At 44.3% G+C, this 25,817-nt stretch overlaps 1 protein-coding gene across 7 annotated transcripts in view; it reads right to left on the bottom strand.

Moving 5' to 3' along the window:
* Positions 1 to 4,098: 4,098 nt before the first annotated feature.
* ODF2 (outer dense fiber of sperm tails 2) overlaps positions 4,099 to 25,817 on the bottom strand; it is a 34,752-nt gene continuing 13,033 nt past the window's right edge. For 5 of the 7 annotated variants that reach the window (XM_083485811.1, XM_083485813.1, XM_083485812.1 and 2 more), the window contains 14 exons: positions 23,752 to 23,883; positions 21,727 to 21,801; positions 20,603 to 20,674; positions 20,323 to 20,439; positions 18,249 to 18,434; positions 17,303 to 17,412; positions 15,040 to 15,175; positions 13,988 to 14,098; positions 12,013 to 12,117; positions 11,579 to 11,737; positions 9,296 to 9,396; positions 7,144 to 7,306; positions 5,391 to 5,516; positions 4,099 to 5,041 (listed from right to left, as the gene is read on the bottom strand). In XM_083485811.1, the coding sequence (XP_083341937.1) occupies positions 4,868 to 5,041; positions 5,391 to 5,516; positions 7,144 to 7,306; positions 9,296 to 9,396; positions 11,579 to 11,737; positions 12,013 to 12,117; positions 13,988 to 14,098; positions 15,040 to 15,175; positions 17,303 to 17,412; positions 18,249 to 18,434; positions 20,323 to 20,439; positions 20,603 to 20,674; positions 21,727 to 21,801; positions 23,752 to 23,883 (1,767 nt within the window). In that variant the 3' untranslated portion in view covers positions 4,099 to 4,867. Of the gene's footprint in view, positions 5,042 to 5,390; positions 5,517 to 7,143; positions 7,307 to 9,206; positions 9,397 to 11,578; positions 11,738 to 12,012; positions 12,118 to 13,987; positions 14,099 to 15,039; positions 15,176 to 17,302; positions 17,413 to 18,248; positions 18,435 to 20,322; positions 20,440 to 20,602; positions 20,675 to 21,726; positions 21,802 to 23,751; positions 23,884 to 25,817 lie in introns of all 7 variants that reach the window. The other 2 variants (XR_014521570.1, XR_014521571.1) reach the window with 1 other exon arrangement.

The raw sequence follows: 25,817 nt of genomic DNA, 5'->3' as shown, positions 1-25,817 counted from the left end.
GTTTTCCTGTAGATAAAGGAAAAGCCATTTTAAGCAGATCCAAAATTAAATAACACGAAGATCGACACATACTACCTGAAGATCGACACCTACCACCTGAGCCCTTCAGCAAATTGACACCTTCAGAAACTCTTTCAACATCCTGTTTACCTTATGTTAATCCACTCTTCACACCCCTCATATCGCTTCCCCCCACCTCCTTGCTATTGATCTGAATGAAAATCAAAAGGTATAAGAATCAAGGCAGTCCCTTTGTTCAGGGTCTCTGACTCCGTGTCATTGTGTGAGCGGGGACCCTGTTGCAACAGTTTTTTTGTGTTATTTTTTCTGTTCTTTCAATAAAGATCAGGCTTTGCTTTTTTTCCAATCCTGGTGTGGTCTCTGTCTTTTCCCGACCGGTACAGAGCCTTCACTTGCACTCCTTCCGGGGCCCTGGTCCTTCCCCTGAGGAGGGGGGCCCTTGGGGAGGCAATTAAATACTTATTTCATAATGAACAGAAATATATAGAGTAAACTACATCTTATAGCTATAAAATCAGGACAGTAAAGAAATTGGTATGAAGATGAAGGTATCAAGGGGGGCCATCAATGTAAGTCTGCTGTACATATTAAATTACAGCTGTTCTCATTTTTAATAATGTTTTCACCCTGAGTAGCAGAGCTGCCACCCTTTGAAGTCAGTGTCCCAGGGACATTCCAGTGTTAAAAGCAAGAGTGAGATAATCAGAGTAGCGCTTGGTATGCTTCATAAATACTGAATTTGAGCTTCGGAGCATGGTGACTCTACTCATGTGAGGATTTTAAAGGATCCCCCCAGGATCATTCAAATCACAGCCTGTGCCAGTGGAATTCTTTCTTGCCAGTGCGCTAAGTGAAAGGACAGTATGCTTTAAGATGGCAAGAGATCACGAGGGCTGGGCAATATCTGCTTTCCAACATTGTGGCTTCTCAATATGGCAGTGTATTACGATGTCAGAAAGGAGGTGTGGGGGAAGAAAGCAATTGCCAGCCACAGATGATTAACCTCACCATACAGAGCAACGGGCTGAGCTCCTGTTGCTCGGTCCCTGCTCCTGCCCACCTAGCAGTTCGAAAGCACACCAGTGCAAGTAGATAAATAGGTACCGCTCCAGTGGGAAGGTAAACGGCGTTTCCGTGTGCTGCTCTGGTTCGCCAGAAGCAGCTTAGTCATGCTGGCCACATGACCCAGAAGCTGTACGCCGGCTCCCTCGGCCAATAAAGCGAGATGAGCGCCGCAACCCGAGTTGGCCATGACTGGACCTAATGGTCAGGGGTCCCTTTACCTTTTACACAGCTGCTGCCTAATCCTGGTGAGGCCAGGCGATCAGCGCTGACCCAGGCTTCCTGGAACAGCCAGCAGTGGTGCATTCCGACAGTAGTCTTGCCATACAAGCAGCAGCCACCAGAAGCCACTGTTCCACTTGGAGGAAGCAGGCAGCCTACCAGCGCTCACCCGTCCAGGGAAAGAAACGAAGGCGATGGGTGGCCAGTGGGCAAGCAAGCACCACTCCCAAGGCCAGCGGCTGGGCTGCAGAGGGAGGGAGGGAGTGGGGTGGCCTGACTGAAGGGCACAATGCTGGCTGTGAGCAGGGCCGGGGGGTTGTAGCACATCACTTGGCTGGGAATTCTTAAATCACTCTCAAGATTTTAATTTTAAACCAGTTTCAGGCAATATATCAATACATCACCCAGACCCATAGATAATGGTAAGCTTTGCACAGACATTATGTAAAACTGCGTTAGATATGCCCCTCCACCCACTCAGTGACTATAAGGTGAAATAAAAATGGCTATAATTGTTTTCCTTTTCACAGAAGCAGATAAAATATGCAAGCATACCTGCTGCTGTAAACCCAGGGATTTTACAGTCTCTATCAGAGATGGATGCTGTTTGTAGGCCTAGCCATCCCTTCTGAGTAATTGCTATATGGTTACTCCACAAGCAGAAACTTTAGCATTTTGGGATAGGCATAATACAAATCATAGGCAGTGGTAGGAAAAAACAGAACATGGATTCTCAGCACAGAGCGAGCTATGAGATATGTCACTCCTCCCCACAGAAGAAAAGTTTTCACAGTTCCACATGAAAAACGATCAGTTTTCAATCCATCCCTGAAAACACTGAGGGAGCACCCTAGGGAAATGATTCACTTTGGACACTAAGCTATGTCTCATATCCATTCATGATGTGGCCAATGCTGACCATACTGCTCAACAATCAATCATATATCTATTGGTTGCTGCTCATCTTGTGTGAAAGGATGCATCTTGTTACTCTATGGATGTATGGTTTAAAATAGTTGTTTGTGTTTGTTGGCATTTAAAAAAAACTTGACTCATACAATACATTCTGCTAGGTGTGATTCGGACCTCTCTGACTTTGCAACTGCTTGGGGGCAGTTTGCGATTTATATGACCAAAGAATCTAATGGATGGAACATTCCCACTAAATAGGGGTTTATTTGGCAACATTCATGAATGGTATGTTTGGTACAAATAGGAACTTTGTTTTCCACTGTGGAAAAGATTTCCCTTCATTCTTTTTACGTGTTCTATGATTACTGTATTGGCCCCAATATAAACCGCACCGTTTTACCATGTGTGTTTCAGCAGCGATATCATAAAACCCAATTTTTGTAAGGTCGCAAACTTAAGCTGCACTTTTAACTTTTAATGGTCGGAATGTGGAAGAAAAAGTGAGGCTTATACTTAGGCCAATACGGTAAGTACAGAAAGGGTGAAACTACAGAATCAGCAGTTTGGTGCAAACAGCCCTTTGGAATTTTATTCTCTATGAGGGCCACTGGCTATTAAGGGCTGGTGCTGAAACATTTTTATTGTAACAATCTGTATGTGGGCTTTTATATAAATAAATTGTCCATTAGCACCTTGGAGTCCAACTAAGTTTGTTCTGGGTCTAAGCTTTTGTGTGCATGCACACTTCTTCACATACACTGAAACAGAAGTCACCAGACCCTGTGGGAGGGTGGGGTGGGTTTTTTTATCAGAAGAGTAGTAGTAGATGGGTGATTGACACAATGGATATGGTAAACCTGTTGACGACTGTTAAGGACTGCAATTAGTCCTACCGGAAGAAGCAAGGGATAGTATGCAGATGACCAAAAATAGCTTTAGCATGTGTAATGAGACAAGAATCCAATATCTCTATTCAGACCAGGTCTCTCCATAGTTTTCAGTTTAGTAATAAGATGTAATTCAGCAACTTCTCTTTCAAGTCTGTTTCTGAAATTCTTTTGTAAGAAGACAGCTGCTTTGAGATCCTGTATTTAATGTCCTGGAAGACTGAAATGTTCTCCTACTGGCTTCTCTGTCTTGTGATTCCTTTTATATGTATATATTGTGTATGCGTATATTATAAAGTTATAAAAAAACAACAACAAAACATAGGCCTGTCCATCAAAATGAAAGACTCTACCCATCTCTCTTGAATTCTGGACAGTTTGACCAGTCAGCTTGGTTTCATTTCTGGAGGGCAGGAAGACAGAAACAGTCATTTTTCAAGGGGGTAGTTGGTGCTAAGATTTGAAGCCCATCCCAGCTCCCAGCAGGAGGCTGACTCTGTTGCCTAAGGTTGGGAATAATTCACACCCTTGGATGGAGGGTCCCCAGAGGCTGAAGAGGCAAGGCTCCTCAATTTGAATTAGCAATGTGGTTTTACAGAAACTTACTCATGAGTAACCTAGCAAGCTCATGCCCGGGGTCAGCAACCTAATGTCCATGGGCCGGAAGTGGCCCGCAGAGGTCGTTTGATCAGCCCACAAGCCACCCCTGAACCGAGCCGCCCACTCGCACTCTGCGCTAAACCACTGCAGCGTGGCGCAGGGACTTGCTTCCGCAGCACCAAAAATCGCGTCTGCACAGACGCAGAAAATAACGTGCATGCAATCAGGCCCATGAAGGGATCTCTGCGGGACTGATCCAGCCCAGACAAGATAAACCTTGCTGACCCCTGCTCATGCCCCAATGTAGTGAAGATCAGTATGTGCAGCATGGAAGCAGGAACAGAGATGTTATTCATCACATAAGGAAGCTAAAAATAACAGAGACACACAGAGCTTGAAAACAAAAAATCATGGGATATTTCACAAACAAAACATTACTGTTCAACACAAAAGTCACATATGAAAATCACAAGTGATCAGAGATATGCAGCTCTGGAAAAATGGATCCCATGAACCTTTACAAGAGTACAGATAGTATGAAACACCTTTCTTTAAAAAATAGGGCAGGTGCTTTTCTCCTTCACATACACAATTACTGAAATCACACCTTTAAACTGATACTCACCCCTAGAAAAACTGGAATAATGCAATTAAAAGAAAAAGGAATGGTTTTCACACCAGCTATGTCTGGCCCAAGGCATGCTGCTAGCAGACACAACCTTTCATGGGTTCACAATTTTTCAGATGACAATTTTTATTATTATATTTTAAAAAATCTAAATATTTTGTTCTGCATTCAACAAACATGATATTTGAAACTCATGGCATAGTGAGAAAATCATACATAAAACATTAATAAAATTAAAAGATGATTAAAACACTGCAGGTTACTTTCAAAACATGCAACCTCTGTAAGGCACTAAAAGACAAGAAGGGGTGGTAAATGTGCCCCTTGTTGGCCCGCTTTAACATGGCTTATGATACACAATGCAGCCCTTAATGCCACCACCTCACCAACATAAAGGGAGGATGAATCTCCCACGCCAACAATACGATGAAGATCCTGAGCTATTTAAGTTCCAAAATCAGATATGGCTTTGAAATAGGTCCACCCAGCTGAGCCTGTAGCAAGAGGGTCCTGGAAGTTAAGGAACAAGGTTTGATCACAGTGGAGATCGAGGACGAATCGGGGAGGTTGATAAGGCACTGTCTCCAAAGACGTTGGCGTAAGAGGACTTGAGGAGCTGCACGTAGCTTTGCATGCTTCGGTTGGTGCTCTCAGACTGTTCAAGACGATCCTTCAGGTCATGGAGGCGGCTTTCATACCGACACTCTGCCTGCATGAGGACGGGGAAAATTGTTGAAGCAGGGGAAATCACTGCCACGCTCACCCCGTTATGGATTCTTCATACAAGCAAGTAGCAGTTCACCATGCCAAGTGGAAATACCAGGTTGCTAAACCCCTTTATCTTACAACTTTAGCATATATTCTATGCTCCCAATCAGTTCCCTGTGCTCCATCCTACTAAAAAAAAACAAACCAAAAAACCAACCAACCAACCCCCCCCCCCACTCATCCACTTCCTTGCCTCCCTATCAAAACACAAGATGGGATGGACCTAAAAGTCCTTAAGAGAGTTAAGAGAGCTGCTGCTGCTGCTGCTGCTGCTGCAGAAAGCCACTCACATCATCTTTGCTCCGCCGCAGCTGATTCAGTTCCGTCTTTGTCCTGCTCAGTTGAGTTTCCAAATCTAGCATCTTGGACTGGGCTGTTCTCTCCCTTGCTGCTGCTCGTTCCCTTGTCTGTTCCAGCTTTTGCAGGCAAGGCAATAGAAACAAGACAAACCAATGTTTTGGGCTTTAGCAAAAAAAACAAAAAAAGCATCCCTCTAGAACCTTTGGGGAAAGAGAGCGGCTTGACTCCAATTTTCCAAAGCTTCTAAAGCCAGGAAACATTAAAAAAAATGTAACACTCACTTTCCTGTTGTATTAGAAACAGGGTTAATCTACATATGCAATGTTAGCAGGGGAAAGAGCAACAAGACAGGAGGGAAATTTCTGTCCTCATCCCCCCAGACTGGAGTTGCTTTACAGTCAACACACGTCCTTCACACACACAAACATGTTCTTCAAAATACATGCCCACCTCTCTAGAGTTTGCAAGTAAAGTAACAGGTGTAAAGAACCTGGAGAAGTAAAATGTGTGTATGCATGTATTGCGGGGAGGGAGCATTGATTTTACTTTAAATATCTAGAGACAATTCAAGTGATCCAATATATTATTATCTTTGCATTTATACTTCCCCACCAAGCTCACATTTCTAATATGAAAGACTAAGAAGAAAGAAAGAAAATCAAATCACAAACAAACACAGAGACAGAAAACATCCTGGGAGCCAGCAGGATATGTAATGGCTAAATGTTTTGCTTACACGGGAAAGAGCTGAGTGTGGGTCCCTATCCACCCACAATTTAATTGAGTGCTCTCTCTCAAGCTAAGCACATCTTTCACAGCTGTTATAAGGAGAAAAGAGGTTCCTTGCATGGGCTGCTCTCAAGAGCCCCTCAAAAGTAGGATGGGATGGAAGTGTATCAAATATACATGACCTCCTACTAGGGCAATAGGGAAGGGCTCTTTTCAACCCAATTCCCTGGTGGGAAGCCTTGGGGAAAGCTGTGGCAGGGCCGGCCCAAGACATTTGGCACATAGGCGAACCACAAAATGGCGCTCTTCTCCCACCACCAGGGAATAAAGGGTGAGTGAGGATCTATATTAAGAAGGGGGTCGGGGAGAATAAAGATTTACATTGGTGGGTGGGTGGGCGTCAAACCAACCTTACCAGATGGCTGAAGTAGGAATCAAAGGCCTCTGTGGGGAGAGGCCTGTTCTGTATCACGCTGGGTGGGTGAAGAAGCCAGGAGAACCCAGAGGGCAGCCCTGCCATTTTCTCCCTAGGGACAGGAGACTAGTAGTGCCTCCTGCTCACCAGGAAGCTGCTGCTGCAGCAGCAACAACAACAGGAGACACATTCTCTGGAGGCTGAATCTGCTGCCCCTGTGGATCTTGCTGCCTCACCTCATGGGTGTGATGGCCAAGGCATGTGGAGGGGACTTTTGTACAGTGGGCTACATTTCCAGCAACAGACACCTCTGCCTCCTTCCAGGTAAGTGAGGCATTGCCACAGTTCAAGGACACATTCCTGCAAAGAACTGCTGAGCAAAACCATGCAAGGAGGACACTCAGAGCAGGGTTGGAAGAAGCATAGAGAGTCCCAAGGACCACATTTGGGATCCAGGGTTGAGATTCCCCACCCCTTGTACTAAAGCATCTTCTCACTGATCTCCTGAAGCTGGTCCTCAACAACAAAACACTTAAGAGAATTCTGCTCCCACTGCAATGGCAATGCTCCTTCACTCATTGCCCAGTGGAGGTACCAACCTGCCTCTTGGCATCGCCAATTGCTATCTCCAGCTGGCGAGCCAAGGCGCCACATTCCCGGGTCTTCTCCTCTAGTCGCAGCTGGGCCTGATGGATCGACTCCTCCCTTTTCGCTATGACCTGGATAAATTCTATATTCTGACCGCTTGCTGCTTCAAGCTTCCTGAATTGCAACCACAAGGAAGATTCATGGGTATATGCCAATCAAAACAGGGCTCAACATTTAAATGGACTAGATGTGCCTGTAAATAAGTTTTGATAGGAGCTACTTTATAAAGTGGTACCTCTACTTACGTTCACCTCCGGTTATGTATCCTTTGGGATACGTACACGGCAAACCCAGAAGTATTTTTCTGGGTTTTGCTGCGTGCACATGTACAGAAGCGCTTTACCACCATGTGCGCATGTGCAGAAGCGGTCCCTCCAGTTGCAGAAATCTCGGGATCCGACCGGAGCTCCATAACAGATCCTGTCCGCAACTGGAGGTACCACTCTGTGTGTGTGTGTGTCTCTACGGTATAAGCTGAATAGCCAATGTAATGCCATCCAGGGGCTGGTGGACTCTTGAGTCTCATCCAGAATGGCCAAAGGTCAGGGTTGATGGGAGCTGGAGTCCAGCAACATTTGGAGGGTATGATGTTGGCTACCCCTCCCTCATAGAAACTGCAGGTGGCCAGCACAGTCATTGTCGCTTTGCCAATAAGCAATTTTCTGGAAACAACAACAACTTGTTTGAATACAATGTCTGATCAAGCCACAGGTCTAGTGAAAAGCAAACAAAGGCCTATTGACAACACTGATATTGCAAAGGAATGTGTTAAGCACCAAGTCAGACCATCATTTCTGCCCAGCATCTGCTGCCGGCACTGCCCGCCTGCAGTTCTCCAAAGCCTTAGGTGGGAAAAGGTATTTCCTTCCCCATCTTTCCCAGCTACCATGATTTTTTAGCTGGAGATTTGATTTCCAGACCTCCTTAATGTGAAGCCATCAGCAAGCAATAGCGGCTTGCAACAGAACATTGCATTTGTTTTGCTCTATGTGTCTGCTTTAGTTCCAGTGCTTCTGAAAAGGTCTGGCTGAACGAGCTGTCATGAGAACTGATCACTAGCTGCTGCCCACAGGAGGAGATTCGTCCTAGGAACCAGAACCTATCTTAAGAGGCAGGTTGGGGAAAGCATATAGCTGCATAAATTACTACAGTTCCTTGACTCCTCCCTCTGGTCTCCCCCCACCCCACAAAAAAGTATAATGTATTGGCCTGAACATAAGCCGCACCCGAATATAAGCCACACCTTTAAAATTCAAAGGGGGTAGGGAGAAAAAACACAATACCCGAATATAAGCCGCTCCCTTAAAATTCCGCAGGCGCTCACACCCATTCCATTTTACCATATGTATGTTTCAGCAGCAATATCGTAAAAGCCAGTTTTTGTAAGGTTGCAAATTTAAGCTGCACTTTTAACTTTTCACGGTCGGAATCTGGTGGGAAAGTGAGGCTTATATTCAAGCCAATACAATATTAGCCTGCATTTGGAATGCACGAGGCCTGCACTTTTTGCCTTCCCAACACGGCCAGTATCCTGGTTTGCATATCACAGTAAGCGAATGCAGACGTGTGGGGGCTCCTGAAGAGGAGATTGTGGCCATTTTGTTTCTCCCTTGTTGTTTTGCTGCTGCATCAACACTGAACGAAACCATAGTTTGGCTTAGCATGTTGTCCAAACCCAGGCTTGTAGCTTAGCTCTTCCAGGCAAGCCACAAGCCAGGAACTAAAGGACAAACCCTAGTTACCGCCAACAGTTAATCTGGAGAGAGTTAAAGTCTGACCCCAGGTCCAGACTTACAAAGATCACTGTAGGCAGCAGCAAAACTCTGCTGTGACTCAGTTGTGAACTCCTGTCCTGAACTCCCTATGTTCACGCTGAGCCATGGTTTGGGCTTTGCATGGTGTGCCAACCAGAGCAACTGTTTTCCCCACCATCACCACCAAGCCCAGCATCCATGACAAGACTACAGAGTTCCGTACTCAACACTGATACAGCACCTGATTGATCTATACGCACAGGAAAACATTTGCACAACACAGCCTTTCAGTTTTGATCACTCTGCTCCCATCCTTGACAAAGCGGCATCCTCCCCAATTGCTCCTAACCTCTCCAGCTCTTCAAGCTTGAGGATCAGCTGCTTGTTCTCTTCTTGGGCAGACTGATACCTCTCTCTCATCATCTCCATCTTGTCTCCCTGAAGCTCAATCTGAAATTTGATTTGACTTGATTTAATAGTTGTATTCCGGTTTTCCAACAGCAAATGTTCAGCTCAAAGCAGCTAACATGGGCATTAACAAAGCAACAAACATCGCAATCACTATAATATCAAGCACAGCATCATATAAATAAAGCAAACGGCAACATTAAACCATCAAAACAATTAACACAATCAATACAATTAAATCAAACCATAGTAATTCAAGATACGAAAACGAAAGATTGGTTTAAAAAATAGGAAGGGGGAAAGGTAGATAATGTGTAAAGTCTTTAAGGCCTTCCCAAGCTACCAGTGACAGGTGCTGCTCATTTTGATGTCAAGATCTCCCCATTCTTTTATTTCCTAGAGAAACAAGAATGGAGTCATGTAGAGAGAGACAGAAAGACAGACAAAGAGAGAAAAGGAGCAGAGAAAAACTACCATGTTCAGGGCTTAAGTGGACCAGGGCTCATTTGGTGCTTATTTAATGTTACTATTTACATTGCACCTTTCTTCTTCCACCATGGAAGGTCATCCACATGTGGTTTCCAGGTACTGAGCAGACCCAAAGCTACTTAGCTTCAGCAAGGTGATGGCCTTGTGTGCTTTGAGACCAAATCCCAGGAGCAGAATCTGATTTCAGTACCAGGAGGTGGGACAGCCTTCTGAGGGAGGTGTCTTTGCCTCACCAATAAACAACTATAATCAGCAACCCCTTCACATACACCCTCAACCCCACTGGTCAAAGGATGGCTGCAGGGCAGGGAGGAGCCCAGGCACCTCCTGCTGCACACATTAAGCACTGTACGTGTTCCTGTTTTTGTGGCCTTTTCAGAGCCTATTTTGATCCAGCATGATTTTTTTTCTTCTCAGCGCTGCACAAATGAGCCGCCAGCCACCTGCAAGCAAAGTGAAGCACACACAGATTGAGGCAAAAATCACAATCTCTCTCTCTCTCTCTCTCTCTCTCACTCACACACACACACACACACAAGCACACACAGAATGAAAGGTTTATGGAGCCGAGCAAAATTAACCATGGGTTGCTAAAAAGATGAAGTTGCCTTTGACAAGGAATGGAGGCTCAGGAGCTTGTGTTCAGGCACATGTTATACTCATGCTGGTTTGCACCCCATACCAAAAAAAATAAATAAATCTATGCAAATTAATATAAAAAACCAATATCTGATTTAATCCACCTAGAGCTTATTTCACCTGGATTTACTGTGCATAAAGATTTCTGGCTCAAAAAGAAAGACTTTAGAAGAAGAATTTGGGTCAGTTTGGAAGCACAGTACAGCAGCTGTAAAATTAAGGCCAAAAAGGTCACACAGAGAGGCTTAGGGAACCAAGCATTGACTGTCAGAAAGACCAAAGGACTGGAACTTTAGCAAGTGTAACTAAACCAGTCACCATGAGCTGAACCACAGCAGCTCCCCACCACCCACAGCCCAGGTCTTTGCTTTCAATTTTAGCACATACCACACTTAGAAGGATGTGTGCGTTTCAAGACTGAACAACACAGGAGGAGAAACTGAAGTGAGTGCATCCTAAGAACTTCAGTTTCTATTTCCTTCTTCAAAATGAAAGAAAGCAATCCTCAATGGCATTACTTAAGTGTTCCATGCCTAGGTTGCGCCTTCTCTCTCCCCCCACAACAAGATAAATAAATTATGCAAAACAAGCCAACATGTGCAAATATTCTGGTACGCAGTTTTGATTCCTCCATCCCACTCAGTGCCCAGAGACCTGCCTAACCATTTTCAAATTTTCACCCCTCTCAGTCATGAGGTCTAGAAATTTGACTTTTTGTTGATGAATTTAAGTTTCTAGCTTGAACTGCAATTACACAGAACCCTGGGGAACCTATGCATTGCCATATGAAGGAAGGACCCACAAATGAAAGCGGGAAGGGGGCTGGTGGATCTTAACTGCATGCTTTCACAAGGCTACCCATTTGTTAACTTGCCAGAGAAGGTGTTGGTGGACTGAGAAAAGCAGCAGGATTAAATGCAGATAGCAAAACAGCAAAACAAAGACATGCCACACGTCCTTTTATTCTGCAGTGCAGATGTTTAATCATTTCAAAAAGAGACGAGACAAGAGACAAAGATTGCATTTTCTTGATGCTAGAGGCTCATTTTGGTCCTCGGCTTGGGGTTCGTGTGGGCACCTTCTGCCAATCCCTTACCCGCTGACGGAGGTCTGTGATCATGGCTGACAGGTCCATATTTTTCTTCTCGTAACTCTTTAGCTGTTCCTGACACTCAGCCAGTTTAGACTCTGTCAGCTTCAAGATCTCGGGAAGCTTTTCTAGCTCAGCAACCTGACTCTGGAACTGCTTACGAGCCTGTGAGCAAGAATGCAAAAAGTAGGAATTAAAGATAAGAGAGGGTGCTTGGCCACAAGACCTATTGACCTGATAACAATGAGGCTGAATCTCTAACATTCGTAGAAAGTGATAAATACGATTCAAAATGTACAAGCGGTATTCCTCTCATGTTTTGGTGAGGTACTAGTCTGCTCCTTCTCTTCCACACTCCATGAAAAGTTCCTGTGCAGGAGCTACAACACATGAAACCTCCAGATTTTATGGCTCATCTACAGCTTAGACCAGACACTTACATTTTCAATCTCCTTGGTCATTTCTTCTTTCAATGATTTGTTCTCTTTTTCACAAAGCTCCAGTTTCACAGTCACCTCATCAGCTTCCATTCGCGTTTTCAGCACCTGGGGAAAATATGTTGGTGGGTTGTTGTTTTTTAAGGAGAAGACAAACATGTACAGCAGCTACTTTATCAAATGGAACTGAATTAATCATGTTTCAGTTTGGGTTTAGTGAACGCAACTGTGAGAAATCTGAAGAGAAAGTATTAAAAGTCTTGTTCACATAGACACTCCATTTTTTAATCAGTCCTCAAAATAAAAGTCACTGGAGTTATGTTCTCACCTAAAGGAGTCAGAACTCAGAGGGAGACACACCCACCTGCCCTGCTGAACTGCTTTTCTCCATTTGTGTTAGAGCACATAAAATCTACCTCTAACCCAGGGGTCAGCAACCTTTTTCAGCCGTGAGCCAGTCCACCGTCCCTCAGACCATGTGGTGGGCTGGACTATATTTTTTTGGGGGGGGGGGGAATGAACTAATTCCTATTTCCCCACAAATAACCCAGAGATGCAGTTTAAATAAAAGAACATATTCTGCTCATGTAAAAACACACTAATTCCCAGACCGTCCGTGGGCCAGATTGAGAAGGTGATTGGGCCGGATCCAGCCCCCAAGCCTTAGTTTGCCTACCCATGCTCTGACCTATACAGGTGCCTTTGGTTCATATTTTAGAGACAATTTCCTCTCTAAATACCAAGAGTGGAATATAATTCTGAAATCCATACCCTACAGCTTTACTCCTCATAATTCCACAATGATGGGCTCATGACTGTAGGTTAATTCCACAGGGGCCATCGCTCTGTGAATCACTCCGACTGGGCAAGATACAAAGTAATGAATCCTCCCATTGTCTCTTTAAAGACAACATCCCCACACACCCAGCAATGGAAAAGCTCTGGAGGCATGGGGATCCATGATGAGCCATAATCTCCAGATTCCTAGCTTTTCTTTAAAAAAATATATCAAAAAAATCTCTAGCATCTGTAGAACCTGACATATATGAGGCAAAATGTGCAGGGACCATTCTTCTCATGCTTCTGTGAACTACTCCTGCATGCAAGCCCTTTGAAAGAGCCCAATTTCACTACAAGGTGAGACAAACCCCTTTCAAGTGTGACAGTTCAGATAATAAAAAGACACTCTAAATTAGTGGACAAGGCTTTTATACAGAAGTGCTCCAGTTTGTTGGCTTTCCTCTTTGTTGGCCTTTGCCAAGCTGGAGTCCTCTCCAGATGTTTTGGACTACAACTCCCATCATCTGCAGCATCATACAGCTGTGCTGCCTTGGTCTGATGGAAGCTGTAGTCCAAAGCATCTGAAGGGTCTTGGTAAATGTTGCCATTTATGAGCCTAGCCTAAGCCAAGGCATCTGCATCACCCAAGTCTTTCATTGCTGCCAAGAACAGAGTGAGAGAAGCTCAAAATCAAGTAAGAAAAGCCTTTGGAGACACCTGAGAAAACTAACCAGTTTAAGCCTATTTTATGTTCTGCAGTTCTCAAATCATTCTCTGTATTTGATGTGCATTTGTTTATTGCTTTTTAATTACTACCACAATTGGGCACCCCTCAGATTTTGAAATATTGTAATCCATCTTGGGTAGGGGTATTTTTTTTATTTTTAAAAAAGATATATACTATTTCTACATTCAGTTTCCCAATAATAGAGGGCTACAAAATGAAACAGACCAACTTTGAATCCTTTCAGTAACACAAAGGGAGAAGAGCAGGTGCTTATCAGGTACCCCCACCTCTTGCAAATATCTAGAAGGGAAATTGCCAAGTACTTGCTTAGACAAAAGACACAGAATGCCTGAAAACCAAAGTGCACCTCTGCCCCACCCCCCAAGTTCCAGGGTTTTGGAGCTCAGCAGGGCATTCCTGCCAGAAGACGGAGAAGGAAGGAGGGTGCCAAAGGTCTTTCGAGAGCAGTACCTGGTTCTTGTAACTTTCAATTGTCCCTTCGTAGTTCTTGAGGGATGCTTTGAGCATTGCTATTTCCTGCTGAGCTTTATTCAACTTTTCCTCCACCGGCAGAATGCTATTCTGGAGAAACCAGAAGAGAGACGTGTTCAGTCAGAAGAGAAAGGGCTGCTGGGTTGTACAACAAGCATCTCCTTCCTGGCGTAGGCAGTTAAGACTGTCAACTAGAACCTGGGAGACCCGGGTTCGAATCCTCCACTCGGCCACGAAGCTCACCAGGTGACCTTCGGCCAGTCACTCACTCACAGCCTAATATACATCACCAGGTTGTTGTGGGCATCAGAGGAGGAAGGGGGGGGGGGCTTGGATAACAGCCCGGACTGGAATAGAGTCAGGGGAAGCTGCACTGGCAAAAAGACAGTTGGAAAAATATATATACACAAATAAAGCTGTATTCGATGGATGAAAGGATCTATGATGTTTGACAAAATTGAGAATCGCAGAGCCAGGAATGGAGAATTTTAAAGAGTTAAAATCGGGGTGTGGAAAATATGGAAACAATGAGGAGAGGCAGGACTGAGATTTGGATATATGCTTCAGAGATCCAGACTTACAATTTGGATTATAATTTGGTCTTTTTTTAATTTTAGTTTTTTATTTTAATTGGATTATGATTGGATATGTTAATTGGATGTTTTTTATTGGAAAATTAATAAAAATGATTTTTTAAAAAAGAGGAGGAATGGGGAGAAGCATGTACACCACCTTGAGCTCCTTGGAAAAAAGATGGGATTAAAATGCAATAAAATAAACAAACAAACAAATCCCATGTGGAACATCTCCAGCACTATCTCCACTGAAATGATTGGAAGTTATTTAAAAAGGATGGTGGAGATGCCCCTAGCAGAACTAGACCAGATTGTGCCCTAAGTATATATGTTTTGGACTACAACTCTCAACAGCCCTAGCTAGCATGATTGCATTATGCTGGGCTGATGAGAACTGTAGCCCAAAACATCTGGAAGGCCTCAGCATGGTGAAGATGAGAACTTTTCTCTACCAACCTTCAACCTCTCATTCTCCATTTTTAATGAGGTACTTTCTGTGACCTGCCGGTGCATTTTGTCCACCATGGAATCTCTGTCTTCCCGCATCTTGTCTTCCATAGTGGTTTGCTGTTCCACCAAGTCTGAAATACGGCTTGAATACATGTCAGGGAAAGATACATTAGTCCAAGGAAGAAAGACGCAGTCTCAGTTCAAAGCAGAATTTCACAAAAATGACAATCATTTTAAGGCACATGATTCCCATATAGCAGAAGAGGGAAATCTATGGCCCTCCAGATGTTGGCTGGGGCTGACGGGAATCTAACAACAACTGAAGGGCGACAGACAGCCTGCCCCTGTTAGAGACAGCCAGTGTTGTGTAAGGGTTAGGGTGTTGCACTAGGACTGGAAGAGATGCACATAGGTTCACATCCCCACACAACCACAAAGCTTGGGTGACCTTGAGCCAATCATTATCTCTTTGCTTTCTCTTGCAGCAAAGAGATTAATGTTTATATATTTATCAATAATCTGGAAAAATTAGAGCAGCTTCCCACATGCAACCCATCCCCTTTCATTTGGCCAAGGAACTTGAAAAGAACCAGACCTAGGAATTCACTCTAAGGTAAGTCCACCCAACTGTGCTACTATTCACATGGGAAGAGCAGTCTCAATCTCCCTTTAGAGGTGGACCCATTATGTATGACAGCCAAAATATATCAAGCTTTGCATGTAAGGGGCACAGGATCTTTGGAAGACATGGGATTAGTTCACACCTAATGTCAAACTGAGATCAAATCCTAGTCTACCATCCTAACTTGAAATGCAAAAAACAAACCATGGTATGCCAGCTCGGATATTCTGAATTGAGCTAAGAAGGCTTGGTCACAATTTCAACCCAGGCCTCCAGGGGAGACCAAACATCTTCTGACACCCCAAATGCCAAGGAGCAGCTACTGGAATCATTTCACTTTGGATTTCCTAATGGATTCCCCTTTGCACTCAAGCTATCTGGATCCTAGGAACAACCACTGTGCAAGAATATTCCTCAGTTTTGGCAATTGTATAGAATACTTAGATTTGCTAAATATTAATTAATGGACTTAGCTTATTTCATATTAGGGAATTTAAACCCAAGTCCACAATCAAAAATCATACTGATCTGTCTCATAATGTCAGTAGTGAAATACTGGATATTTTTATTTGCTAATTCCAGTTACAGATAGGTAGCCGTGTTGGTCTGCCATAGTCAAAATTAAAAAATTCCTTCCAGTAGCACCTTAAAGACCAACTAAGTTAGTTCTTGGTATGAGCTTTCGTGTGCATGCACATTTCTGAGTGTATCTGAAGAAGTGTGCATGCATACGAAAGCTCATACCAAGAACTAACTTAGTTGGTCTTTAAGGTGCTACTGGAAGGAATTTTTTAATTTTATTTGCTAAGTTTTAAAAAAAGTAATTTCAAAGTTTCCATTTAAAAGAACATACCAAGAGTGGCTTACAAAATTTATAAAATACCTCACAGACATAAATATTCAACTTCTCTGTCTTTACTGGCAGTAATTTTTTTGTGCAAGGCTCTTACTTGCCTGTTTCACTACACTGGGGTGGTTAATGTCAGATCTGAGGGCCCACTGGCATCTCTTTCTGGCCCTCGGAACACTTTTCAGACCAGACTGTCCTCTCTGCAGGCAACTGTTGTCTTTCATACCCCGCACCCCGTTTCATAACCTGATCTCCTGTCATTCCTTCAGCCTTTCTGCAAAGAAGTCCACATTCTTTGACAACTTAGGCCTTGAAAGCAGACTAAATGCAAAGAAGCCAATACCAGCATTCTGTGACTTATTGCAAACTCGCACAATCTGAACCCCCTTTAGCACAGAGCACCAACAGGATTATATGCTGTACACAACACAGTTCTGAATGGATTTTTTAAAAAAAATCCAAAAATCACAGAGCTGGCAGAATTGCAATCACAAGTCATGGAGGAAACAGAAATGACAGAGAGCCGGGACATATGGCCATCACCTTCTTAACTAACTAAAAAGAGAGTAATGCAGTGATGGGGAACCTGTAGCTCTGCAGTGTTGTTGGACATTAAATTCCCTCTACCCCAAACAATTGGCTATGCTGGCTGGGGCTGATGGAGCCCAGTAGCTTCTTCAGGAGTCCACAGTAATCTTTTGGATCTGAGTGTTGTGCTGCCTCCCATCCCTCCCATTCCATCCCTCCACGCGAGCCGTTTTGGGAGCCAGCTCCAAATGGGACAGCACAGCTCTCACCTGTTCAGCATCACAATCTCGACTTCCAGATCACTTTTTTCTTTCACCACCTGGTTGTAGCGGCTTCTCCATGATTCCAAGGTGGACAACGCCTCGGCAACATAGTTGTCCTGCCAAGCAAGGCAACAGGCAAGGTTAGAAGAGCAGCACATTGTTTGGCATAGAAAACAAGAACTCATCTGACACCCCACACTAATGACAAGTTGTACAAAGCAGATACAATGGACCTTTGGGTAACACAACTTTTGGGTTGTGAACGTGGCAAACCTGGAAGTGTATACTTCTGGGTTTTGCCATGCACACATGCACAGAAGTGCTCTATCGTGCCACATGAGTGCGCAGTAGCGCACATGTTGCAAACTTTTCGGGGTATGTAAGGACCCCCGGAACGAATTAAGTTCGTATCCGGAGGGTCCACTGTAGACTTTCACAGCAGCCCTGTACTTCTAGCCACCTTCAGCCAAAGCCAAGCCTAGAAGATCAAGGCAAGCCCAATACAGATCAAATGCTCCTCAATGTCCTAACCAAGTTAAGTGGTCAACAGCATGCTCATTCCCTTTGCAGATTCTCCCCTTCTTTTCCTTTTCAGCTTTCACAAGGGTGGCACAGTTACATCTGCAGCGATGACTTTGATTATACCTTGCTTTAAATCAAGAATTAAAGTTGTTTTGGTTGAGAACTAACCACAGTTGTCATTTATCTCCAGTGCATCATAACACTAAGCCATATTAATGTTGGACAGGAAGGGAAGGTGAGAAGAACAGAAGGAAGAAGAAGATGGGGAGGAAGTACATAAGCCTATGGGGAGCTCCCAGGTAACATGCTTCCATCCTTATTGCTGGTGTCCTCAAATGAAAAAAATAAATGGTGTGGGGGGGCCACTCCATGAAACTTTGGCCCAATAGTATGCGATGCCCTGGCATGGAGGCACCAGAGCAACCATCACCTTTTCTGCCAGCTGGGCATTCAGTTGATCTGCATACTCCTCGCTGCGCTCCGCTCGCTCTTTCTGGGCCTTGATTGCATTCTTCAGGGCGTCCTTGTCACGCTCAGTCTTCGTCTTCAGCTCTTTCAGCTGTTCCATGATATTTTCCACTTCTGCCTTGTGTTGAGCTGCAACACGCTCCAGATTCTGAAAGGAAGGCAATCAGGGTACGTGAAGAAATTAATTGCGGTTGAGGCAGCCAAAGACTAACTTTTCCTCCCTGCAAGAGCTGAGAGCAGAGCAATGCAACATAGAGAAATGTCTCAGGCCAGTCTTATGCTATCCAAAGACCTAGTAAAACTAGCTGTACACAGTCTTAGCTCTGCATCTTTTTCTCAGTTGGAATATAGAAGGAAGATGTGTTCTGTCACCCCTTTCTTCACACTTATTCCTACCACCAAAAGTTTCTACTATAATCTCTAGCTGTCTGTCTATTTATTCTGGAGGATCTGGGGCAAACCACTGCTCTGGGGCAGGATGCTAGAACAGATGCAGAACCACTGTAGAACCCCAAGTTTTTGTACCCTTCTTTCCCTACTTCTGACCTAAATGATATTATAAAGGTAAAGGTACCCCTGCCCGTACGGGCCAGTCGTGTCCGACTCTAGGGTTGTGCGCCCATCTCACTTAAGAGGCCGGGGGCCAGCGCTGTCTGAAGACACTTCCGGGTCACGTGGCCAGCGTGACGAAGCTGCTCTGGCGAGCCAGCACCAGCGCAGCGCACGGAAACGCCATTTAACTTCCTGCTAGAAAGCGGTCCCTATTTATCTACTTGCACTTAGGGGTGCTTTCGAACTGCTAGGTGGGCAGGAGCTGGGACCGAATGACGGGAGCTCACTCCGCCGCGGGGATTCGAACCGCCAACCATGCGATCGGCAAGTCCTAGGCGCTGAGGTTTTACCCACAGCGCCACCCACGTCCCTTAAAATTATATTGTTATATATATTGTCATTCATGATATGTCTGTTTCTGTAATTTTTTTATTCTATCCTATTTTTCTTGCTTCAGGACCTTTTAGCGGGAAGTGATGCACAAATTTAATAAAGCTAAAGACCAAAGTGGCTCAAGAAACTACTGGTTTCTTTAGCAGAAAAAAGCACCAGCTAAAAGTTTATAAGTAGCTATGTAAGAGGACAGGAAGCATCCATCAGCCTGGGAAGCACAAGTAAACTGAGTGAGACCAATGGTACATCTAGCTAAGTACTGTCCTACATAGAAATACAAAAGAACCACTGTTTAACTGGGCAGTTTTTTTATGAATTACTTCTAATATAAGAACTTATAAAAACAGCAGGCAGTAGGCACTATTTTAAGAGGCTCCCTTTTGTCTGAAACAACTTCCTCGTTCTGAGACCATCACTTTGAGAAAAAGACAGGGCTTCCACAGCCTGGGCAAAGCTCAACTCACATGAATAAGTGAATTCCATGAGGGCACTGCAAAATCCAGGTTTTAGAATTTAATTATTGGGTGTGGTATGCATAGAGTCTGGGGAAACTGGGGTGCAAGTTGGGCCACAATGTGACTGTATTCATGGAACGTGGCAAACTGCTTCCATTCATCGAAAAGTTAACCATACCCCTGCTGGAATAAATGGCCCATCCCCCTGTTTGCAGAATGCATAGAATTCTGTGTGTGACCCAATGCCATGTCCCCCTCCCCTCATTCACTACAATCTATTCTGAACTCGGGCCTAGTCTAAACGTGCAGCAAAATGAGGTGGCTGAATTTTGTGATGGCAGAATAAACCGTACCACTTTGGACTGTGCCAGAGAGGTAGTGACACTTTTCTTTCGAATGCGCTCCTCTGTTAAAAGCCCTCTGCACATAGTAAGTGACCACATACCAGAGGAAAAACTCTGCACAGTCTTCCTCTTAGTGTACTAACTTAAAACCGCACAAACCGTTCAAAGGAACATTAAAATAATAATTGTATTCCTCCACCCCCCAACCTGAGAAGTCCACTGTACCACTTCATCTGGCTGACTGTAGAGCACTAGGCACCACTGTTTGCTCAGTATCACAAAGGTACTGTACCCGGATCTGGATCTGCAGGCGGTTATTCTCAGCTTCTTTGTTGCGCAGCTGTGCCTGCAGGTGGCCCCTCACGGCTTCCATGGATTTGGAGAGTTCAGATGCGGTCTTTGCTTGGTCCTAAAAGAAGGGAGCAGGGAGGGAAACAGGTCCATAAGATGATTTCTTCACCCTATTGCCCCCCAATTTCACTGGGAAGCCAGGTAGACATTTCCCAGCCAGGTGGGAAGGGTAGAAATAAATCATCATCTCACAGCATAAAATGCTCTGGAAAAAAACTTACCTTTTCCGTCTGTATCTGAACCATTAGATCATCAACTTCTTTTTCTTTCTCTTGCAGTTTTTTTACCAGTTGCTGCAAAACAGAGAGCCCACAGTGGTTGACGATAGTAATTATTTGTCAAGTGTTCAAAATTTCCTTGGTGATGTGCAACAACTGCAACAACCAAGCAACCCCAACTTCAATCTTGTATTTAAGTACTAGCCTGGTAGCCATAGGCGAGAAGGAACCCCATGTAGGCCACGGAGTGGGCCGGTGGTGGAGTGCCAGAGGGCTTCTTCCTCCCCTGTGCCCAGCACAGAAATGAAGCAGACTGCTGGAGGGATGGAACACTCCACCCCCGCCCCTGGAAAAGCAGGCTAGTATTATTAATTTTCTTTTGCGGGCAAGTAACTGTTTTGCACTTGTTTACAAAGCTGCCCTTACTGCTGGCTTATAATCTAACAGACGCAACAGCAAAGTAAAGGAAGAAACAGGAAAGTGAGCAAACTGAGGCTCCATTTCTAAACGTTGATGTAACCCAACGAGCCTATGATGAAGGGTGGATAACTAATTGAAATACGTAAAGGTAACTTGCAACTAACACATGCTTGACTTGTGTGCAAATATAAATAAATAAAAATTTATAGAAAGGGTGCAGAACCTCGGGTGGCTGGGAGGTGGGGGGAATTTCACAATCCCACCTGCCATTGAACCCAATGCATTTTCCCTATACATGATTTTTGCTTTACCCTGGAACATAACCCCCATGTAAACTGAGAATGACCTGTAACAAAAATAATAAAAAGCTTCATGAGGCAGAAGAACTGAACAAAGATTCATTTCCCTCTGGGAACTGTTTACAAGAGATGTATGTTAATTGATGAACTGGTCCTCAATTGTCCTTATAACAGCCCTAGGTGGATTATTTTCCCCATTTTACAGATCAAGGAACTGAGGCAAGTGCCATTTCTTCATTAGAAAACTAATGCTCCAGTTCCACCTCCAGGGCAACCTGGTTTTCCTGCTTCAGGCACAGCACTTTGTCCGCAGGCAAGAACCCAACATTTTGTTTCAAGAAGATAATCTTAAGTTCCTTCAATATACAGGCAAGAAACACAGAGAGCAAATTTCTGGCATATATTTACCGCTTTTTCGGCATCAGCTTCAGTAAGCCTCTTCATTAGTTGCGCCTGCTGCTCAGCCAACTTCTGAGAGTCTTTCTGCAGAAAGTGTTAAAGAGAGAGAGGAAGAAACCAAAAAGGAAGGTGTTTTTTTAAAAAATAATCCATCCCTTTTCCTATAGGGCTGGCTTTTGCAGAGCAATGATGGTGTTGCTTCTGAAAGGGGTCTGTGTGTCGCTGACTTTTGCACCAAAAAGAAAACTACGGTATATCGTAATGAGATAAAATGATAGTAATGAGAATATATGTAAATAAAAGACTACAAAGTTAAGATAACATAATGTAAGCAGTAGTATTGTATGTACAAAAAGCCAGAAAGAGGAAGTTGAGGGAAGTCGGGGGTGGGGGGGGGGGAATGGGTTGCTTGAATTTTGTTTTTATATGATTTATGTGACTATGATAAATTTAAATTGTAAAACCTAATAAAAAATTAAAGAAAAAAAGAAAAGAAAAAGAAAACTATCGCTTTGTGCCCCTTTCCCTAATGCTAGCAAACCTAACATTATGAAACACTACAGTGGTGTACAAAATAAGCAAAATTGCGTCTGTGTGTTATTACTACAGTATACAGGAGACTAATAGGCAGCCCTTTTGATTAAAGAGCTTCCAATATTATTCTAAAGTAATCAGAAATGAAAACAGCAAATTAAAGAAATGAAATGAAAACAGCAAATTAAAGAAATACAATTCAACACCACACACAATCATAAAATCTTTTTTGAAAGTTGGGAAAGGGTAATTAAGTCTTAAGGGCACCATGGAAAAATTGAGGTGGCCATCCCTAGGGGGAGAGTATAGAAAGCAGGAAGTACTGTATTAACTGTAACCCAGAGATAGCCAAGATGGTGCCCTCTAGTAGCTGTCAGACTAGAGTGGCCCATATTCAGGCACAACAGGAATTGGAGTCCAGAAAAATGGGGGAAGCACCATGTTGGCTACCCCTGCTGTAACCATTTCTCTTGCCAATTGCACATTTAAGTTTAGGTGGCATCTGGTGCCACATGTTGAATCCCAAAAGACTTGCCATTTGTGTTTTCGAACAGCTACTACCTCAAAAATGTGCACACGCAAGTTAACGAAAGCTGCACGCAGGAAAGGAAAAGCCTTGTGTTCTGCATTTCTTTCCCTTGCTGTTTAACCATAAGGTCACCCGTCATCACCATGCTCCCTACCAAAAATATCCCAGCTTCAGATTTGTGCTTTTTGCAAACATAAAACAAGCAATCCAAGACACTTCAAGCTGACTGTGAGAATGATCAGCACTGCAATCTGCCTAGATATTTTGATCAGAAAATTTGTGTTTTCTTGGACCAGTTTAGGATTCTCTGGTGTAACATACCAGATAGTCAAACGCAATCATAACACAGAAAATGTAAAACAAATCCTTCTGTCACACCGAAGGGCTGCTCTACACCTTGTGTATATGCACTGCATCAAAATGGGGTCACAAAATCTGATGACTCAGGGTGGGGATAGGGAACCCACAATTCTCCACATGATGCTGGACCACAATGCCCACCAAACCCTGACCACTGGCCACGACAGCTAGGGCTAGCAAGAGCTGGTTCAACAGCGATTTCCAGTGTCTGTGCAGACATGATTTTCACTGCCATGCAGGGACTCGCCAAGTGGGCGGCTCGGTTCAGGGGCAGCTCGTGGGCTGGTTAAGCAACCACTGTGGGCCGCTTGTGGTTGCAGACCCCTGATCTAGATTCTAGAGGCACTACAATAGCTACCCCTGAGGGAGACGAGTCAGATGTACCAGTAGGCCTACTCAGTAGAAGACAGCTTCCTAAAGATGCACTTCCTCTTGCATAAGCAGATTTTGAGAACCAGACAGGAATTTACCCGTGACAGCACTATGCACTTCCACTACCCTGTTTGTGCAAAACTACTAGCAGGCATATTTGCTATGCACAGTTCTTTAGGTCAAGTCCAAAGAAAAATAGGAATCAGTACCAAAGAGCAGGTGTTTCAGTACTCACTCACCTCTCGACCATGTTGCTCTCTAAGCAGGTCTCGGAGCGTACGGTTGGTTTCCTCAAAAGTACCTAACTTCTGCAACAGCAGTTCTTTTTGTCTAGTAAGTGTGTTGATGTCCGAGACTGTCATGTTCTTCTCCTGGGGGGAGGAAGAAAAAAAAAACAAAGCCAAGGCTATCAGATTTGCTATCCAACAGTATAGCTTCCAAATCTTTATTCAACAAGGCTTTGCCAGCTACATGTGTAAACAGCTTCAGGGCAAGTTTTGGATGGCAGAAAGATCCACTATTTATGCTATTCAAGTACTTAAAAATAAAGTTGTTGCACAGTGCTTTACATTTGCCACCTCACCTACTGTGAAATCTAAGATTAGCAGAGCAAAGCTGCAGACATTAACTGATCAATTCATAACTTGATTAAAGATGTAGGATTGAATAAAGAGATGCCACTGTTTAACTAGGAAGCCAAGTCTGTACTTGGAAATTAATTTTTTTTAGTGCACACAGTTATTGAGAACTGTGGGTGTAGAGCATGCGCCAAGAGATTTCGCTCCAACTTATCCCAATTTCACATACAAAAGTTGACTCTTACACCGGGAACTAAACGGTGTCCTCTGCTGTCAATGAAATCAGCAGGGCAGTTTCCTAGAAGGAATTAGCACCCATATTAATATGGATCTTGAGAACCAGAAGACATACTGAACTGCTGCAGTCAACTGTTACATCCATGCAAGGAGCACAATTTAGCTTGGCCAGGTTTTAACTCAAGCCATCCTTGCCACAAGTTTTTCCACAAACTGTGCCCATCTACCCATCAGCTGGCATCGCTTGTGACATCAGCTAATAGGCAGGAGGACAAAGTTTAATCTTCTGTTGCTGCTGTAATGGGAACAGGATCACACAGCCTAAGCAACAGGATCAAAGGTGGGAGCTTGAGATTGGGTACTTGAAAGGCTTTTGCAAATCTCACCTTTCTTCCCTTCTAAGTTCCTAGTTCCAAGCAAAGTCAGAGCACTGGAGAAGTTCCCTCCTTTGCTTGCAAGACTTGCCTCTCTTAGTCCCTTCCTGATAAGGATCTGGCCCCGGAAGCTAAAGAGGTCGCGCCCCCCCCTCTCTCACACACACATTATGTAGGAAGCATGGTGCCCTCATTTGTGAGGGTCTGGTTTGTACACACATAAGAACAAGGTGGAAGGATGGATGAGCAGAGGAGAAATCATATGCTTGGGGCTCCCCCTTCCTCAAATAAAAAACTACACTGTAAAGACCAGCACAGCAGGTAAAGGGCTGGGACTGAACCCCCCTCCTTGATGTGTATCTATTTGCAGTTGTTTAATAAAACAGGGAAGGGAGCAGATGATTCAAAACTTATTGAATTGAATCCACAGGTGCCTTCAGAAATCAGATGTCCTTCCTTCAGCTGAAGCAGTTCAGAACCAGCAGTGGCATTTGAAAACAAAAAGAGGAGATGAAACAATTTTTGCCAACTCTCTAGGGCTGGGTGATGTTAGGTTTCCAACACCCAAACATCTCTACTTGGTAATAAACTGCAATGTTGAAAGAAGCTATACTGGCCCCAGCCGGTGAGACGCTGGACGAAACTGCAGCAGCTCTCACCGCGGCAGCTGAGGCGCTTTGGACTCCAGCACCTCACAGGATGAGGCCAATGCAACTGGCCCCAGCCTGCTGATCAGCTGGAGGGTGGAAAGGCTCCTGCCCGCAATGGGCTGAGCAAGCTCCAACAGGGAGCAACAGGAACCTTGAGGGGTCCTTTGTAAAGCTCCCTCAGGCATGCTGCCTCTTTGTGGGATAGTTGTTCACCCTGAGAAGAAAGACACAGCTCACCCTTCTGGGCTAAATCCGCAAGGCGGGGGAGGGGGAGTCTAATGGAGCTGGGGACAAGTCTAACAGGCAAGTGGGAGCTCCTTTCAACATCTCCGTTAACGGGAACACAGCCATGCACCCGAGTGGAGAACTGTGATGGAGCCCGCACCTCCCCATCTGAACAGCCGCGATCATGCTCCTACTCACGTGCAAGCAGGAGCCGAAATGAGGCTCTCATAGCTGGAGAGCA

The sequence above is a fragment of the Podarcis liolepis genome (assembly GCF_965112155.1).
Source record: "Podarcis liolepis genome assembly, chromosome: Z".
NCBI lineage: Eukaryota > Metazoa > Chordata > Lepidosauria > Squamata > Lacertidae > Podarcis > Podarcis liolepis.
The sequence above is the reverse complement of the archived record's forward strand: the minus strand, read 5'-3'. Positions and strand labels throughout refer to the sequence as shown.